The 17832-nt window shown below is 44.2% G+C and overlaps 1 protein-coding gene across 1 annotated transcript in view; it reads left to right on the top strand.

Annotated features, from left to right (window-relative positions):
• The window catches only part of SGPL1 (sphingosine-1-phosphate lyase 1), a 20738-nt gene that overhangs the window by 154 nt on the left and 2752 nt on the right, over nt 1-17832 (top strand). The window contains exons 2-10 of the mRNA XM_010138558.1: nt 5-104; nt 2128-2195; nt 4095-4242; nt 5940-6019; nt 7467-7595; nt 14494-14582; nt 15869-15974; nt 16457-16555; nt 17601-17750. Coding sequence (XP_010136860.1) covers nt 5-104; nt 2128-2195; nt 4095-4242; nt 5940-6019; nt 7467-7595; nt 14494-14582; nt 15869-15974; nt 16457-16555; nt 17601-17750 — 969 coding nt within the window. The remainder of the gene's footprint in view (nt 1-4; nt 105-2127; nt 2196-4094; nt 4243-5939; nt 6020-7466; nt 7596-14493; nt 14583-15868; nt 15975-16456; nt 16556-17600; nt 17751-17832) is intronic.

Raw genomic sequence — 17832 nt, 5'->3', positions numbered from 1 at the left:
GAAGGCCGAGTGCGATGGACTTGAACCATGGCAACTGATTGTCTTGACGTTTTCTTCTACACTTATAGGTGTATGGCTGCATGGCTTCCTCTGCCAGTCCGAGAGTAAGTATTTGAAATGGGGGATTTGCTGATGTTCGGGGAGAGGGAGTTGTTCCTAAGTAGTGGAAGGAAAGAGGATGAAAGAAGGCCAAACACTTGCTAAAACAAACTCTGCTGTCAATTGCTGTCAACCTCTTTCAAATTAAGGTCAAGGCCTGTCTGATCAATGAAACACCCCCATTCCTTCAGAGGGTGCGGTAGGCCAGCCTGGAATGTGCCTCCATGTCCTTCCCTTCCTCTTGCCTCCCTTTTGCTTTTGGCTAAACCATTTACTTGTTGCAACACTCTCCTCTTGCTCAAAACCTGCAGAAATTTATCTGAGAGCTGAGTTCTTGTGAACTTAGTCACTAGGGCAAAGTATCTGGAGAACACTCGCTCTTGATTTTTTCCTTTCCTGCTGGGGGAAGAGACGTGGGTTTGATTTGGTGTTGGAGACCTGTATCACCCTCAGGATGTTCAAGATAATTGCAGTGTGGTGGTGATGTGTGGATTTTTTTTGTTTCTTGGATTTTTTCCCCAGAGTATCGTTCTGTTTTGAGTGGTTTCTCATACTGACAGCCCTTCAGTGGGATCTCTTTTGATGAACCTGTAGTTTTCTCCGGCTGTCTGATGGTCATAGATAACTACCTCGTCCTCAGAGGACAATAGGGTGCTTTTCAGTTCCCGCAGGCCTTGGGGTTACACTCCAGTAGCAGTTTGTTAAAATAGCCAAGTTTTTCCCTTGATGTTTTTCTTCTGTGCCTCTCTGTTCCTCAGCCAGCCTTTTTTTTTTTTTTTTTTTTTTTTGATTTTCTTATTTGAATAATTAGTAGCCAATGCCACAGTTGTGGAGTTTAGATCTGATTCACTTTAAAGATTTTTTTTTTTTTTTTTTTTTTTAAAGATGGGAGTAGCTGAATAGGGGGAACATCTGTGGAAGGAACAAAATGGTATGGAGCTTTTGCTCAGTCCAGGGTTATGGTAGCTTCTTGGCTAGTATTTGTACTGTTCAATGGTATCTTTTTTTAAAGTATCATCTAGCTGTTACAAGATCTGATAAGATTGTCTGGATTTTTCAGGAGTTTGCAGTCTTCTCTCACTGAGGAAGTTATTAATGCAACTGTGCACACTGAATGTGCAATAGAAACAGCAATAGAGTGTTAACTTGTACAGAATGTGCCAAACTGCAATTACAGTCCTTATATAGCTTTTCAAAATATATGTGAAGGGTGGTGGGAGGGGACACAATGTAGATAAAATTGCGAAGTCCTGAAATGGGTGATTTTTAAAGTTTGTTTAGTTATTTCTTGGTGTAATGGCCTGTAACTGTGGTCGCTCAACTGAAATGCCTGTAGGGCTCAAGGCAGTTTTGGTGGCTGTAAAGCTATGTCACTCTGCTTTCATTCCTGCCTTTAGAGCTGCCCCAGGTGTTTTCCGGTGTTTGTCATCAGTGGCTTCTCTCATTTCAGTATTTGGGCTGTGGTGGAATCTCTGCTCTTCCCTCTGTCCCCTTCCCCTGTGTTGTCTCCCATTGCATCATGCATTTCCTGTCTTGGATGGTCAGACACTGGGTGAATCCTTGTCCCATTATGGCTGAACTACTGTTTCCTCCTTTGGTCTGGGAGCCTGTTTCATGTTACTGAGTGTTTTTGTGTTGCAGTTCTGTGCTGGTTTGAGGAGGCAGAAAATAATTTCAAAAAGCATTTTTCCTTTTTGCCTGAGTCCTTGCCTTTAGCAAATCCTAAAACCCCTCTTCCCCGTAAAATTCCACATGTGGGTGCAAACACCCTTGTAAGTGAGAAAATGAGTCAAATCATCGATTCCTGTGGATGGCTGCTGTTCTGTGAGGTAGATGTTCCTGTAGCACTTTTGAACCTTGCTCTTCGATATGCCCATCTATCTCACCATGTCCCCTTTGTCGCTGTGTTACTTTAGCTTGGATCAGAAACGCTGAGCCTCTCTCATGGGCTGCGTGGGAATTATTGTGCTCTGAGTCTGGTTTTTTGTTTCTTGAGTCCTAACTTAATTTCTGACTTCTGTCTTTCAGGTTTAACATCCCGGATTAAAAAAAAGTTCTTTAAAATACTGAGAAAAATGCCATTTGTTGGGGCTATAGTAAGTATTTGAACAGCTTTTCTTAATATTACTCGGGTCCTTGTTTGAGCCTGCACAGCTCTCTCGAAGAACTTAGAGTTCTGTGCAACTTTCTTGTCATGTTTCTGTGATTGTAATGATCCAAGGATATAGGTCTGGATGATCCATTATGCCACTCATAAAATAGCAGTGGCACTTTTTAAAAATAGGAATCAATGAACGTGGTTACAGAATTTTCCAGTAATGTTTCCTCGTTGATAGATTAAGAAAATAATTTTATTTAGGCAAAAAGGGGACAGAATCGAACTCTAGTTGTTCTTCTGAAACAATGTCTTCTTATTGAGCAACTGTGAGATAGGTGTTTGTTGTGCAACGTGGAAGGATAATGTTTTAATCAGATAGCTGGCCGTGATTAGTTTAGAGCTCTGATACCTGTTAGGAACAGTTAACATTACAGCAGAAAGATAGCAGAAGTCTGTGTAATCATTAAAATGAGACAAGCTTTAGTGTTTGGGAGATGCGGTTTTTTTTCATAAAAACTTGAAACTACAAATACCAGCATGTTTTAGCACGTTAACGACTTAATGATTGAGAAATGCACAACTTGGTTTATTTTACCTCATAAACAATGGAATCTCACTTGATTGTGTTTGTTTCTGCTTAACGTGTTGGTGTGTTTGCACGCTGATTTGGGGGTTCAGGTCTGTTACAGGCAATTTTATCAAATGAGAGTAGCGAAGAGGAACTTTTTCCTTCTGCTGTGGATGCAGAAGTGGTTCTCAAGTTTCTCCCCCAGCCCTCGGGAAGGGACATCCGTCCTTTATGTCATGTTAAGTGCTCCAGCTTTCACTTTCTGACTTGAGTAGCCTTTGATCAGGTGAATTAATGACTCATTCTCTTCTGCTTTTATCTTCTGCCTGTTGGAAATGGACACTTTCTGGGCCCCTTGTATACAGTCTCTATTTTATCCAGACTTACCTTCTGAGGACTAGTGCTGTTAAGCTGTCCTGTGGACAGCTGACCAGAGGACTCTGGTGTGTCCTATCTGTATTCTCTTCCTGCTCTTTGGTAGGCTGATACCTGATAACCTATCAGTTGCTTACAGGAGGCCTTGACTTTGAGGCATTCCAATGTCCAAAAGTATTTACAGCTGATGCTATCCCAACACCTATGTTGCGTTGCCTGGAAGAAGAGTCTCTACTTTGGAATGTTCTGTGAGAAGAAGTCTGGGTCTCCTGTAAATGTAAGGTGTGGGTGGGAAGAAAGAAATCTCCTAACTCCATCTGTAGTGGAGATTTCTTTATTGTTTCTTTTTTACCAAGTTTCTAAACTCTGTGTACGGTGGCAGAGGAGACAAGGTACAAAATAGAACACATCTGAAGACTTCCACAAATTAAAAACTGTGACTTAAAAAGGTTCATTCGATAAAAATGCAGCATTTTTGCCTTGAGCTTTGCTATCTCAAGCAGTAAGGAAGGGGCTCACAGCTCCCACTGCTCACTGATAGCCCGTAACTAACATGCTTGCTCTGAGCGTTGTGTTGGTGTCTGTGCGGTTCAACGAAACACAGCCGAGCAGTGGCCCAAGGGCCACTCTGATTGCTCCTATGGCTACCTGGCTCAGTCCGGACTCTGCCAGCTACCATTCCCTGGGGCAGTTCCCAGTGTGGTTTAGAGACTAGTGTATGCCAGTTCAGTGTTCCAGGCAGCTGGTTTCTGGAGGGAGCAGTTGGTAGGAAGGATGAGTTGAACTGTGTGGCTGTGAACTCTGCTGGGCTTCTTTGGTCACAGAGCTGAACAAGTTCCTGTCTGTTATGGTCAGTAGTGAGGACGTAGCTGGTGAGTTTGGTCTTGCAGGCACTCAATAATTATTTATTATATAGCCAGTGCCATTGTTGATAGGGTTCTCCTTTCTTTTTAGATTCAAAAGAAGATTGATGAAGCCTTGAATGATGTCACTTCCAGTTTATCCTTCCTGAAAGATGAAAAGGATTATATCAAAGCACTGCCGGAACAAGGCATGAGCCAGCCTGAAGTGCTAGAGAAGATGAAAGAGTACAGCTCAAAAGGTATGAATGTGAATCTGCACTGCAGCAGAGGAGGGTCTGTTTCATACACCTAACTTTAGACTTACTCCCTTAAATGAGTTCTAATGACCTCTGCTCATGGTTTTGTCTTAAGTATTTCTTCCCTCATGTTCTTTGCTTGCAGTTTTTTTTCCCCATTTTCCTTCTGGAAGTGATGAAGATCAGTATTTGTGACTTCTATTACTGCATTTGGGTATTTACCTTGAAACTTTGTTCCTTCACCAAGAATTCTTGACTGATGATGGGAGAGCTGAGGACAAAATAAATATGGAGGAAGTTATTTGAATGCATTTTTGATTACGTTTCTGAGCAGTTGTTCGACTTCTACCAGAATTGTGTTTTCTGTGAAGCCCCGGGGAATAAGAATAGATAGCATAATTAAAAAAAAAAACAAACAAAAAAACCCCCCAAACATAATAACCTCCCCAAACTTTCAAGCAGGATTTTTAGGGAATTTCCAAGACTGCCTCTCTTAACTGAAGTCATAATAGTCTGAAAATGCCTTTTAAGGCGTTGAAAAACCTTGAAAATGCCATTTAAGGAAGGCAAAGTCACCATGTTCTTCTCCTGGCTTGAGTCCACATAAGCAGTGTCTGAAATTTAAGTTGCCTCACTCACGTAAGTCTCTCCACCCTGATTCATGTACCTGTTACTCTTAGTGAGGAAATTGGGGTGGCTTGTTGTCCAAAGGAGAAGATACGACTCCCCTGCTCCTACCGCAAAGTTGAGCCATGAAATTTCTGCTAGAACAGCGCAGCTATTCCAAAGTCAGAAACAAACAGTTCTGCAGTTGAGAATTCTGTAACAACTTCCTTCTTTCCTACTTCTCTGTGTTGCTTATGTAACTTCTGTCTGTATTTTCCCTCAAATGATTATTTCCTTCTTTCACTGGGTTCTTCCTTCCTTTTTTTCTTTTCTTATGGTCCCCTCCTTCCCACACACATGCTCTCCCCTTTGAAAGTTTTTTGGGAATGGGGTTGGATTGTGACTGTGTTCACCTTAGAGATGCTTGTGAAGCTGATGTCATTGAGTTTTATGAACAGCTAGGAGAGGGAGCATGTAACCAAACAAGTGGAAGGATACTGCTGGGGTGCTGGGAGGCAGAAAGTTACTTGGTTAAGTACCATCATGTTGCATGGTGGTTTGAAACACCTTTCAGGAGGGTGTGCTGCTGGTGCTGTTCCATCTGCCTGCTCTCCTTTGTTAAAGCTTCAGCAGCATATTGTTTTTGGGGAAATTTAATTGAGGCATCCAGCACTGTAGGTTTTAGCTGTACAAGCTTGGCCTTTCCATCTCTTCTCAGCTTACAGTGGTGATGGGTGCTCTTTGAAAATGGCTTTAGCTTTAGCCACTTTAGAGTTCAGTTGGTTGGACAGCAGTTTGGGGAGACTGACTGGGGATTAAGTGGATTACATATTAATATAACTGCTTGCTGCAGCTAGACGTTGTTTATGTGCTGACACTTTAGTCATCGTTGCAGTTTGCTAAGTTCATGGGATACATGATGCCAGAGGCTTTAGTGTCACACACGGCTATCTCTGGCACAAAAATGATACTTGTAAAATCTCAAAAGCTGAATCCTCATCTGCAGAACTGGTGAGAGGACTGCTCTGTGCACTTCTACGTGCTTTCTGAGAATGGCCGTGTTTGCAAGCAGTGTGCTCTGCCTTCTCTTTCAGGAGACCTACGTTGGCAGGATGGTAAAGTCTCTGGGACTGTGTACAGTGGTGAGGAGAAGCTCACCCATCTGCTAGTGAAGGTAAAGTGCAAGCACTCTTAACTTCGCAGATACCCTTCGCATCTTCAGGGTGACCAGAAACCCCTCAATACTGTTCTAGAATTTTTCAAAAATAAATAGGGAAGATCAGAAACTAAGATTGTTCATCTGTGAAGACAGAGCCTAGGGTAAACGTAGGTGGAAGGACAATTATTAGCAAAGCATTTTGGCAGGGAAAGCTGGCCAAGTGACTGTCCCTGTGAAAACACTGTGTAGAGATAAGTAGGATCCAATCAGATGAGATGTTGTTTTGAGTGAGAAAGTGAATGGGAACTGACCTTCTAACTGAGGGAATGGTAGGAGGCATAAAATTGCCATAGACCAGCTTCAGCACGCCCCCCAACAGATGTGCCTTTGCTGCAGACTGAAGTGAAGACATCCTCGGCTGTCCTATTACTGGAAGGCTGTGGCACCTTTGGAGTGGAGCATCTTCACTGAGCAAAACTGAGTTCCTCTTGGTTTAAGCAAATAAGAAGCCTGTAAAATGATTTTTGGCGTTACTGTGCAGTCCAAATCTTGCAACAGTGGAGCATTGGCATGGTTCTTTGGTGCCTTTGTTAGGCCTGTTTTCCTGCTCAGGAACTTTTCCCTTTGAAAAGGTTGGAAAATAACTTAAACAGCCTACAGGCCTGTTTTCAAATTACTTGAAGATGTGTTTTTACTAGAAAGGGAAGTGTAACCTTCTTGCTCCTGGGAACAGCTTTTATAACAGCTGTAATGAGCTCTGGTGGTTGCTATTGCTGTTTTCTTCTGTGCGTCGTCCATTTCTTTGCCACTTCTGGGGAAACACAAAGCTCAGAGCAGCCTTTCTAGAGGAGCCTCAGCTTGGACTGAGTGTTGTGGAAGCATGCCCTCTGTTTGTGCTGATTATCTGCTGGTGTGGTTGTTTTAACCTCCACACAGTTCCTTTTTGATCTTGTCTGCAGGAGGTCAGAACTGGCCTGTTCCAACCTTACCCTGTGAGTCCATGGTTGCAGAACGAAAGCACGAAATACTGGTTTCTACAGCCACTTTTTTTGCAGCGTGGGTGGCATTTGTGCTTTCCTGGCTGCTTCAGAATCCCAGTAGTGAACTTGAAAGCTGATTCTGCAAAGTTTAGTTTTTTGGCCTCCTTTTTGTAAAGCAATCATAGGGTGCATACTGTATTATTTTTAAAAAATAGCTGAATGATTAAACCTGTCTTTACAACATAAAATATTGCTATGTTATAGAATCACTCCAGAGGCCAGAATACCCTTGAAAAGCAAATGTTTTTATTTTTTTTTATTTTATTTTCTTTATTTTATTTTCTCAGCCATAGCTTCCCAGCAGGAGTTACGGGTAAATGCAGCCAATTTGCTTGTACAGTGCATATAGTGAGTTCTGAAATCTGCACTGATAATCCAGTGCTTCATCTGCAAGGCTAACCCTCTGCCTTTGTTTTCTGAAGGTGTATGAAGAGTTTGCCTGGAGTAATCCTCTCCATCCGGATATATTCCCTGGTTTGAGAAAGATGGAAGCAGAAGTAGTGAGGATTGCCTGTACGCTCTTCAATGGGGGCCCCAACTCTTGTGGTACTGTAAGTAGCCTGTCTTCAAGTGTCCTCTGAATATTTTGGGGTATTTCTGACTTTGATTTAAGTGCAAATGCACCTTCTGCTGAGTGAGGTCAAGCTCAGACTGGTATATGCCATGCCAGCATAGCTGTATGGAATACGGTTGCTTTTTGCTCTTCTTGGTGAAGCTTTCCAAGAGACAGTTTAACTCAGGGAAGTAGCTCTCGAGACAAGAATATTTACTTCACCTTTTTTTGCACGCTCTTTAATGATACAGGCTTGATGGCAGTTGGAAAAGAGAACCAGTGTAATGTAGCCTGGCTGGTTGTGGGGGACGGCAAACAGAGCCGTGTCACTTTGAGCAGCTCCCCTCAGTTCTAATCTCTGAACTGGAAATCTGGGAGCCTGCCAGAATGCTGAGATTGAGGACAAGGCCAGCTGGCTGACTGGCTAGTCACCAGAGGCCATCTCCAAGTGTCGGTGATGATCAAGCAGGCATGGCATCTATTGTCATCTGTCCAGCTGGAAAGCTGTCTTTCCAGGCTTATGTGGCCATCCAGCGTACTACAGAGGAAACCGGTTTTAAAGCCTCAATAGAGTTGCTAGCAACGGTTGAGATGCGTGTTCTTAAACTGCTGCTTGAAAGTTGGTCAAAGAGCAAAAGATGTGAAGTTGCATGGTGAATTATTGTTATAAAACAGGCCATGGCTTCTTACGCTCCTCCCTTTTGCCTTATCTTTTTGGTAAGGTTCCTGAACTCCTTAGGCCAAATTCTCTCCCTGTTTACATAGTGTGTGGGACAGCCAGGTCTTATCTCCTAGCATGGTGGTCAGTGCAGAGGGGATGCAAAGAGGCTGCTTATTAGCTTGTGAAGAAGTAGTTCCATTTGTGAGAAGAATCCAGATGATGTTTTTCAGAGATTGGGTGTGAGGTGATCACTGTAAATGTGCTCATGGGGGAGAAGCCCAGCAGTGGCTGAAGATCGGTATGGGAAGGCAGTGTTGACACAAGAGTTTATGAGGTGAACAGGCCTTGAATGGGCTTAATCTGACAGTTGGAGACTTTGTTGCATTAAGGAGTTAAATACTGGAATAGCTTTGTAGTAGGTGTAGTTGGGACCAAACTCCAACTGGATTAAGATGAAACTTGGCTGTGCAGAGTCTGGGAGCATGATTGATAGCAGGAGATTGCACACTGTGAGCTGACTTGTCTTCTAAGAATTGTATTACTTGTTCCACTTTCAAGCTTAGAGAAGGAACATGCCTCTTCGCTTATAAAAAGCATCTAACTTCACCTCATCTCCTTCCTGGTTCACAGTGCTGAGAACACTGGTGACTATTCCCAGAGTGTGGAAGAGGCTGCGGCTAAAGCTGCTGAAACTCATCTTTATCAGCAGTTGAGATGTCAATTGATAGAACGGTCAGATCACCCTTCACTTCACGTTTTCTTGGAGAACTTTGATTGCTGGAGCCTGGCAGTATACGTGTTCAGTTTTTGTTGTGTAAAGTGTGTGTTGTAAAAGTGTCAACCTTGGCCTTGTGCGCTCCTTCAGTGAAATTTGAAAGAAGAATTGCCTAAGAGGGGAAGTCGAGAATGGGTGAAAAACTGCTCCAAACCAGTATGACAGTGATCATGGCCAGAGGGAGACCGCCGTGATGCTCCCTGGGGAATCCCGCTTTTCCCTCTGTCTTCCCCTCCCTTCCGAGGATTGTGCCACAAAGCCGTGGCAAAGATTCACACAGCAAAGCAAACGGAGACACGTGCAACCTGCCATGGAGTTTGGTTCTAGCTGGTTGAACAGTCAAATTTGCAGGGCGTGAGGGAGGGTTGAGAAGTTGATTGGCCGGAAACAGAAGATTAATTGCATCCCTGTAATTATCTTGTCCAAACGAGTCTCTCCAGTGGACTTCTTGTCTTCCTTCCACGTCACCCTTCCTGCCTGTGAAGTGTCCGGAGTTGCTAATCAATGATGGAGACGTGGGTGGATGTATGGAGGTCACATGCTCTTTCAATAGTTGGGCTCAAAGACTTCTCTTATTTTCTGCTCCCCAAGACAGAATTAACATTTCACAATTATTTCTGGAGGCTTGGACAGTTACAAAGTCATTAAAAAAGAGCATTTCTTCAATCTGATGCCCTGCTTTCTGTCTCTGGAAGGCCCTGCTGTAGCTGGTCACTCAGACTGTGGCAGTTACGCTTCAGTACCTGGCAAGGCTGTAAACTAGAGATGTGGCTAAACCAGGGAGGCTGCAGTGCTGCCAGTTACCTTATTCTTTACCTGGATCTGTTCAGGAGGTGCTGCTGGCTTTCTCACCTGAGAAGGCTTCTGGTTTACTCAATTCAACTTTTGCAGTGTTGAAAGCTAAACCAAATGCTTTCTTTTCCCCCAAATTTCATTGCTGTCATTGCTGAGAAGCAGTGTGTCTTGGTGCCAGGTCCCTGTCCGCTGCATTTACTAACTTGATTTGAGCAGCAGGGACTGCTTGTCCAATTTTATTGGTGCCTGATGATGGTCCCTGAAGCCAGGTAGAGCTTGGTGTTTCTGGAGAGTGTATCTGTGGCTAAGCTATGTGGAAAACACCCCAAAAGTTTCTGTCTGTGCTTCTCAGTGAGGCAATTTCGCTGCCTTTGTGCTCTGATTTCCATGATGTTGCAGAACAGCAGTTTTGGGGGCTGATGCTCGGCTGTTCAGGCTGGGAAAAGCGGCCCAGTGAGACACTGGTGATGTTCCCAGGGCTTTCAGCAGCCTGGGGGTCCCCACACAGTCCTGCCCTGTCGTGTGGACATGCAGGATCTCCGCAGAGTAGTTCCCTGCTTCCTCCTTGAAGGTTTCCAGTGTTTAATAAATGCTAAAATGAAACATGTCTTTTTAGATTCCTGAAGGCTGAATCAGATGAGCAGCTTGCATTATTTGCAGAAGTTACAGCCTTTATCTGAGACATGGGGGCCATAATTCCTCATAGTTTAAACACGGGCGTAAAAATCACTAACAGTGCCCTGTGGTGGGGGGCTGTGCAGACGTGCCTTGGGCCTTAAATTGCTCTGAGAGATATTCCAGGTTTTTAAGCAGTTTTTAAAAGTAATCGTTTTCATGGATCCTTCCTATTTCTCAATAATTACGACTTTTGTGCTTACTTTTAATCGTGTTGCGCTGGAGCAAAGAGACAGAAATTAGTGCTTTTTGGCTCCCATGAGATTCTAATCACATTCTTGCAATGATTTGGAAGGACTAATTAAACTCAGCGCACGGAGGAGGGATGGGGGAGTTTGTTCTTGTTTGATGTGTCCATGTGTTCCTGTTCACAAGGTGCTTTGTTTGGCAGTGCTGGCTCTGTGGATTTCCCCTCTCATTTAGGGAGATATCACTGCTTTTATGCAGTCTTCAATGATTTTTATTTTTTTAGTAGTTTTTTTTAACTTTAAAAAGAAAGGGCAGCTTTGAAGTGCAAGGGAAAATTGCTTGGGGGGGCTGCATGTGTGTGTATTTGATGTCAATCTCTCTATAAATTCTTACTTGAACTTACTTGGCAGCCGAGGACAGGAGAGAGGAGGCAAAATCAGCAGATGCAAACCTAAGCCTCTTGTAGAAACCATCTTGTCTCTTCCCCCTGAAATCTGGGTTTTCCAAACTTTGCTGCACATTTGAAGTGCTGGTTGCACATTTGAAGTGGGACTTGAACAGTGCAATGTGAGTGATGTGTCTTGGGAAGGCTTAAACTCTGCGGATCTGTCAGGTTTTATCTGTAGTGATGAGCAGGTCACCTTGAGAGAGACAACTAGTGGAACTTACAACCTGCAGGTTTACAGGGGTTTTATGTTAGTCTGCCACTACGTTATGACTGCACAGTGGATTGTGGAATATTTTACTCTAATGCTACCTTAGAAATAAATTGTAGTTTGCTTTCTTATTCACGAGGCAGCTTAGCTCAGTGAAACTTTTGGTCAGCTTTGTCTCCAGGTTCTGAGTAGACACGTTTCCTAAGGTGGAAATGCAAGCAAAACTTCAGAGACCACGAACCAAAGCAGTTCTTTTATGTCTGACAGTTTGACAGTGATGTGGAAGTGGCATGGCCAAAGAAATCCTAAAATAGGGACCTCTTACTGCTGTTTAACTGTTGAGGTTCCAGAGCACTGGGATTTGGAGGGAGGGAGCAACGGAAGGGATATACTCAGTTTAGAAAGCAGGAGAGATATTTTTCCCCTTTCTCCTTTCCCCTCCCATTTGGAAAACAATAAATAAATAAAGAACAAAAAGGTCTGTTTGCTTGCCTTTTCCCACACGCCTTGCCTGGCTTTTGAAGATAGCACTGGGTTGGAAAGCTGCTTAAAACAATGCCTGTGTCCAGCCCCTTTTCCCTATGGCATCGCTTGAGTCTGTGGACTTTTATTTAAAGAAGAGAAAAAAAAATATTTGTGTGAGCCATTGGCGGGTGCTGAATCACTGTGTGTTGGCCAGCTGCCGGCATGCCGCAGGCGGTGGGGAAGTTGTATCCTGTGACAGTGATTCAAGCCCTGGCTACATCAGAAGGAGTTTGCTGTTGATGGCTAAGCTGACAGAGCCTCCTGTAAAGGAGCAGACTCCCTCTGCAGGTATAAACTGCATGGACCAAATGGGTTTTGGCTGCTGTAGCTGCCCTGTGCTAAAGGTGCTGCTGTAGATCAAGCTGCTCTGGCACATCTCTGTGGCGGAGACTCATGTTTGTACTGATGTGGGCCAATTTAGGAAGCTGATCTGGCTGAAATTCAGATTTTTTGGTGGATTGTCAGCTGCCTGAGCAAACTTTCTGTGTGGTCATCTGCATGTCAGTCTTGGTGCCTGGGAGGAGGATCCACCCTACATGTTGTTCCTCAACCTGCATCTGACCAGCTGCTGAAAAGTGTAGGCTCTGACCTACCAAAGCCTGTGTGTGGCTCAGCATTTCTGTGCAGGTGATAAGTCACGCTTTGAGGAAAGGTTTGTCCTATATAAGGGCAAGACGTTTTGGTGGAGAGATTAGAACAGGAATAAGACTGTACCAAGGCTGCTCTTTGAAGAGTGGATTATCTAGATGAGAGTAGATAGGGACAAGGAGCAGGCCCAGTGGCCCAAAGCGTCTGGGGTTCAATAACAAGAATCTCAAGATCCCCAAGTCACGCCTAGCAAAGTTTTCACAATCAGTATTGTAAGCAGTGTTGCAAGGAGGGTTACACGTGTGAAATAATCCCATTCCTCTTCTCCCACCTGGCAGCAGGAGTGCAATCCGTGTTATACTGGCTGAGGTTTTTTTTATTATTCCCAAAGGTAATAGCTGACAGCTTCACAGATCTTGTAATAAGAAAGGTTGAGAAGTGTCTGACACAGCCCATAAAACACATTGTGCTCCTGCTACCATCTATTTGCTTCACAATAAAGGCAACGATTTTTTTATCCAGTACAAGACTCTGGTAGGGTTTATCTGCGACAGCTGTTGCTTTTAAACTACCAGAAAAGCAGAAAAATTGTCTGTGGTGTGACAGTCACATCCACGCTTCCTGTGGTGGCAGCTGCTGCTGGCTTGGGTCATGTCAGGAACAAATGTGGCAGACTGTTTTATGTGTCTGTGAACTTTGTTCCTTATCTCTGTACTTAATGTTTAGTCATTGTCATGCAGTCACGCTTCTTCTTTGCATTTTTGGGGTTTGCAGCTATGTCAGCTGGGAAAATACAAAGGAAAACCCAGACTAGCAGGCATGCAAATGTGGTTGCATCTTTTTTATGTTTATTTTTTGGGGGGAAGAAGTTAAAAGGCTCAAAATTAGTCCTCCCTAAGCACTGTAAGTAGCTCTTTCACCTGCATGTCTGTATTCCTGTCTCAGGTATGCTCCATCCTCAAGTTACGGCCCGCCCAGCATAGCAGTCAGTCAGTCCTGCAGGCTGCTTGAAAAACAGAGCTCACATTTTACTAGGTTAAAATTTTACTTCAGAAGCTTTGTGCCTACACACTTTTCTGTCCCCTGCATGTCAGAACTCATAAAGGCTGGCCTGCAAGAGACAGTCCTCTGCTTGAGGAATTTCTTCCTGTGAAGAGTTTTTTATTTATTTGCAACAGCACTTGAGTTCCAGTATGCAATAGTAAAGTTGACAGAACCGCCCATGAGTGTACCTTCTTCTCTTCCACCTCCTGCTGCAAACCTCCTTGTTCTCCTGTGGTCAGGGTAAAGAGGGCTGGGACTGCACGGGGAGCAGGTTGTGTGGGTACCGAGGGACTTGTGGGGAAGAGTAATGCAGAAATTCCTCCTGGTACAAAATTTCTTGGGTCCTTGAGGACTTACAAGCTCTGACCTGGTGCTGACCTAGGCTGGCCTCTGCAGAGAGAAGGTGGGAGATTGTTCTGCAGTCTGCAGTGCTTCAGGTTCTGGGAAGGTTCTGTAGCTCAGGAGAGGTGCCAATCCCGAGCTGGCTCCGTGCCTCAGCATGGCACTGCTCCAGACCTAATAAACCCTGCTGGACTTCAGTTGACTTAATACAGAATCAACTTTGTTGTTTCCATAGACATGGCACAATTAATGTGTAATCCAGATAAACAATCCCCAGGTAATCAGAGCTAAGTATGTACCAGTAGTTTCATGAGGTGTGGGCATGTTTGCCAGCTAGTGACGGTGCAGTATGGTCCCCTCTTGTTAGGCTTTTGAGTTTAAATATTTTCTTGTTTTCTCCGCCCCCCTTTAAACGGAGGCATCAACATTTACTTAAATCTACACTTTCAAGCTGAATGTCAGAAAACTACCTGAGCTGTTCAGTGGCTTCTGCTGCTCTTGAAAGCCTGGGCTGTCCTGTGTACCTCTTGTCCCTGAAGCATCTCTGGGCAAAGATGCTGTAGCAGGATCCCTTTTTTTGCTTTTCTCTTCTGCCACACCCCTATAAGCAGCTGATTTTCTTGTTTGCGTCCTTTCTTCGTGACAGATGACATCTGGGGGAACCGAGAGCATTCTGATGGCCTGCAAGGCTTACCGAGACCTGGCTTACGAGAGAGGCATCAAACAGCCAGAAATGTGAGCAATACCTCCGCTGCTTGGGATTTGCTCTGGGGACATGTGGGATTTACTGTCCCTCTGAGCTGAGGTGGTTGCTAGACCTCAATAATCCTTCATTTCATAGCTCATTACACCTCCTCCTAGTCCATCTGCATCTGAAGGACAGAAACCTGGGTTGGGAAAAGTGGTGCAAAAGCACAGGAAGCTTTAAGCGGCCTGGGGGGCTGCGGTAGCTGTGCTGTGCAGATATATTTTGGCAATACCTGTGCCTATCAGTTTTGGGCCCTTATCGAGCAGAGGTTGGCAGGCCCTTTGAAGTATTTAAGGGTTTTGATTTATTCAGATCAAAGAGGGTTTAGCCTGAAAACTCTGGGACTAAAGTTGTGGCTGGTTGGAGCTGAAATGAGGAATTGTGCTAATTGTTACGCTGCTAATAGAGGATTTGCTCTCTCTAATGTGCTGCTTTTTTTCTAGACGGCGCATCAAAAGTATTTCTCTGGTTAATTGCTTATGAGGGGAAAATGTAAAGAGATGAAACACTGTGGTGTTCATCTTCTGCTGAACTCCTGCAGTTCTTTTCTTCTCTCTCTAACATTTTCAGCATGCTATTAAAGGCCCTGATAAAGAAATGATGCCTCAGAAAACAAGGTTAATTAAGGCTGTTCAGCCACTGCCACTGGAGGTGGGAGACAGCAGATGTTATGCTCGTTTGGTGTATTTATGCTGCTCCTTCCCTTTTGTATCGTCTCATGTTCCCCCCTCAGAGAGGGTGGCTGGTTGGAGATGGTACAGTATTGTTTGCTAGGAGAAGAAATTAGTTTTCTTCGGACTCCTGGTTCCCAGAAGACCATGCAATGGGATAGAACTACTTTAACAGATTGTCCCTGGGTTGTTCCAGATCACGCGTCCCATCGTGTTAGAGGCCAGGTGCTATTCTCAACTATTCTGTCCCAAAGAGTATTTTCCTCCACAGCTTTTTTTTTTTTTTTTTTTTTTATTTTTTTTTGGCATAGAACTACTTTAACAGATTGTCCCTGGGTTGTTCCAGATCACGCGTCCCATCGTGTTAGAGGCCAGGTGCTATTCTCAACTATTCTGTCCCAAAGAGTATTTTCCTCCACAGCTTTTTTTTTTTTTTTTTGTTTTGTATGTTTTTTGGCTAGTTTAAACATGTGGTTGGCCCATTCGTGACCTGTCACACGGGAATATCTACAGGTTGATATTTTTTTTGCTCTTTCCCCTCCTGTTCACAGTAAGGCATAGGTGCTGCCTGGACTGACATACACAATCTGTTTCATTTCTAGGTTGGTCCCGGTGAGTGCTCATGCAGCATTTGACAAGGCAGCGCATTACTTCGGACTGAAGCTGATTCACATACCATTGACCAGGGCTATGGAAGTGGATGTTGAGGTATCGCTTGAGGCATCGCAATTCTCTTTCTGTGGGAGATGAGCGTTGTAGTGCAAATAGCAAGAAACCTACCTATCCAGATAGTGGGTCAGTGGGTAGAGAGGGCTGAGTGCTTCCTGGAAATAAGGAAAACTGGCAGGAGTAAGTGCCTGTCATTGCAGATGAGGTTTTATTTGAAATACTTGGGTGTAAACCATCCCTTTGTCCTGTGTGATTCATTTAGAATCCAATAACTTATGTATTGCAGAAATAGCGCCAGATTTCAGATGAGGGCGAACAAAAGGGTTCTAGTATTTGCACATGGACAAGTTAAATGACTCAGTTGATGTCAGCTGATGCTTTTAGCTCATTGCTTTGCTTTCTGTAGACATTTTTGTGTTGGTTTTTAAGACCAGATGCTGCATGTTTTCACTTTTTATCTTTTTTGGCAGGATGGCTCTTGGTAAATGGAATGTGAGCATCTTCTCTCTTTAAATCTTCAGGCAATGAGGAGAGCTATCTCGAAGAACACAGCCATGCTGGCCTGTTCCGCTCCCCAGTTCCCACATGGAATTATGGATCCGATTGAAGAGGTGGCAGAGGTAGGGTGCCCCTGGGACTTCTGGGTGCTGTAGCAATAAAACCAGCATGTCCTTCTGTACAAGAAGAGCAGAGGGGTTCCAGGATGCTAACCAGTGAATCTGGTGGGAGGAGCAGACTGGTTGGGAGGGTATTACTGTCCTCAAATCAGGTGTTAACCAACAGCAGGGTATGTAAGACACGGTTTGGAAGTGAAGAGGCATATAGGATTTTTTTTTTTTTGTACTCTGTAACTGCTGTGAGGAAGTGGGCTTTAAAAACCAGAAATTAGCTTGGGGCATTGTCATAAAGCTGTTTGTGTGGGGCTGGATTTTGGACTCAGGTGGTGCACATGGTGTGTCATAGCAGGTCTTTTGCGCGTGCTTTGTCCCACAACTCTTAAGTCTGTGCCATAAATTTCTGCTGTAACTGAGGTATGTATTGTTTATGTGATTTAGAGCTCTGCTGCACCCACTGCGACACCAACCTGAAGGGCTCATTTGTTGATACCCAGAAGGAAGTAACAGCAAAATAGTCCCCCTGGTGAAAAGGCTTTTAGGACCTACTGGTTGTAACAAACTTGGTGCAGATGTCTGAGGAATGCGTGGAAGGAGTAGGAGTCAAAGGGCTGGGATCTTATTTTCAAACACAGCTCTTGGTTTTTCTCTATGTGCTCTAGTGATTTGTTTTGTCTGTAAGCAGCCAGAGCCTCTGACCTTCTTTTCATGTGGATCACGCCCTTACACTTTATTGCAGATACTTCTTTCAGACCACGTTGTCACGTCTCTTTGGCAAACACAGCAAAGTGCCCAAATGCAATGTTGTTTCTCCTCTCACTGGCAATCTTCCCGTATGTGGAAGGCAGAAGGCGGCATCTCACAAGCAGCCAGCCCTTCCAGATCTCCTATCCTCAGCAGCTTGAGAGTGGCACAATGCTCAAAAGGGTCCAGGAAACATTTAATTGTAAAATTCAGAGTCCCTTTTGGTGATTGGAGTTTGGGTGTCCCAATCATGTTGTTTTCTTGCTGGATTGCATGTTACTCACTGGAATCTCTTGTTCACACACAGCTTGCAGTGAAGTACAACATCCCCTTCCATGTTGATGCCTGCCTGGGTGGTTTTCTTATTGCTTTCATGGACAAGGCAGGGTTCCCTCTGAAGCGTCTGTTTGACTTCCGCGTAAAAGGTGTGACCAGCATTTCTGCCGATACCCACAAGGTAGGAAATGGAGAGAAAGGTCTGTCAGTGCTTTTGTTTTTGGGGAGCAGTTCTCAATGCCATCCCTGCCTTCAGGCATTCC

This window comes from Buceros rhinoceros, unplaced genomic scaffold, assembly GCF_000710305.1.
Source record: "Buceros rhinoceros silvestris isolate BGI_N320 unplaced genomic scaffold, ASM71030v1 scaffold23336, whole genome shotgun sequence".
Classification (NCBI taxonomy): Eukaryota; Metazoa; Chordata; class Aves; order Bucerotiformes; family Bucerotidae; genus Buceros; species Buceros rhinoceros.
The sequence above is the reverse complement of the archived record's forward strand: the minus strand, read 5'-3'. Positions and strand labels throughout refer to the sequence as shown.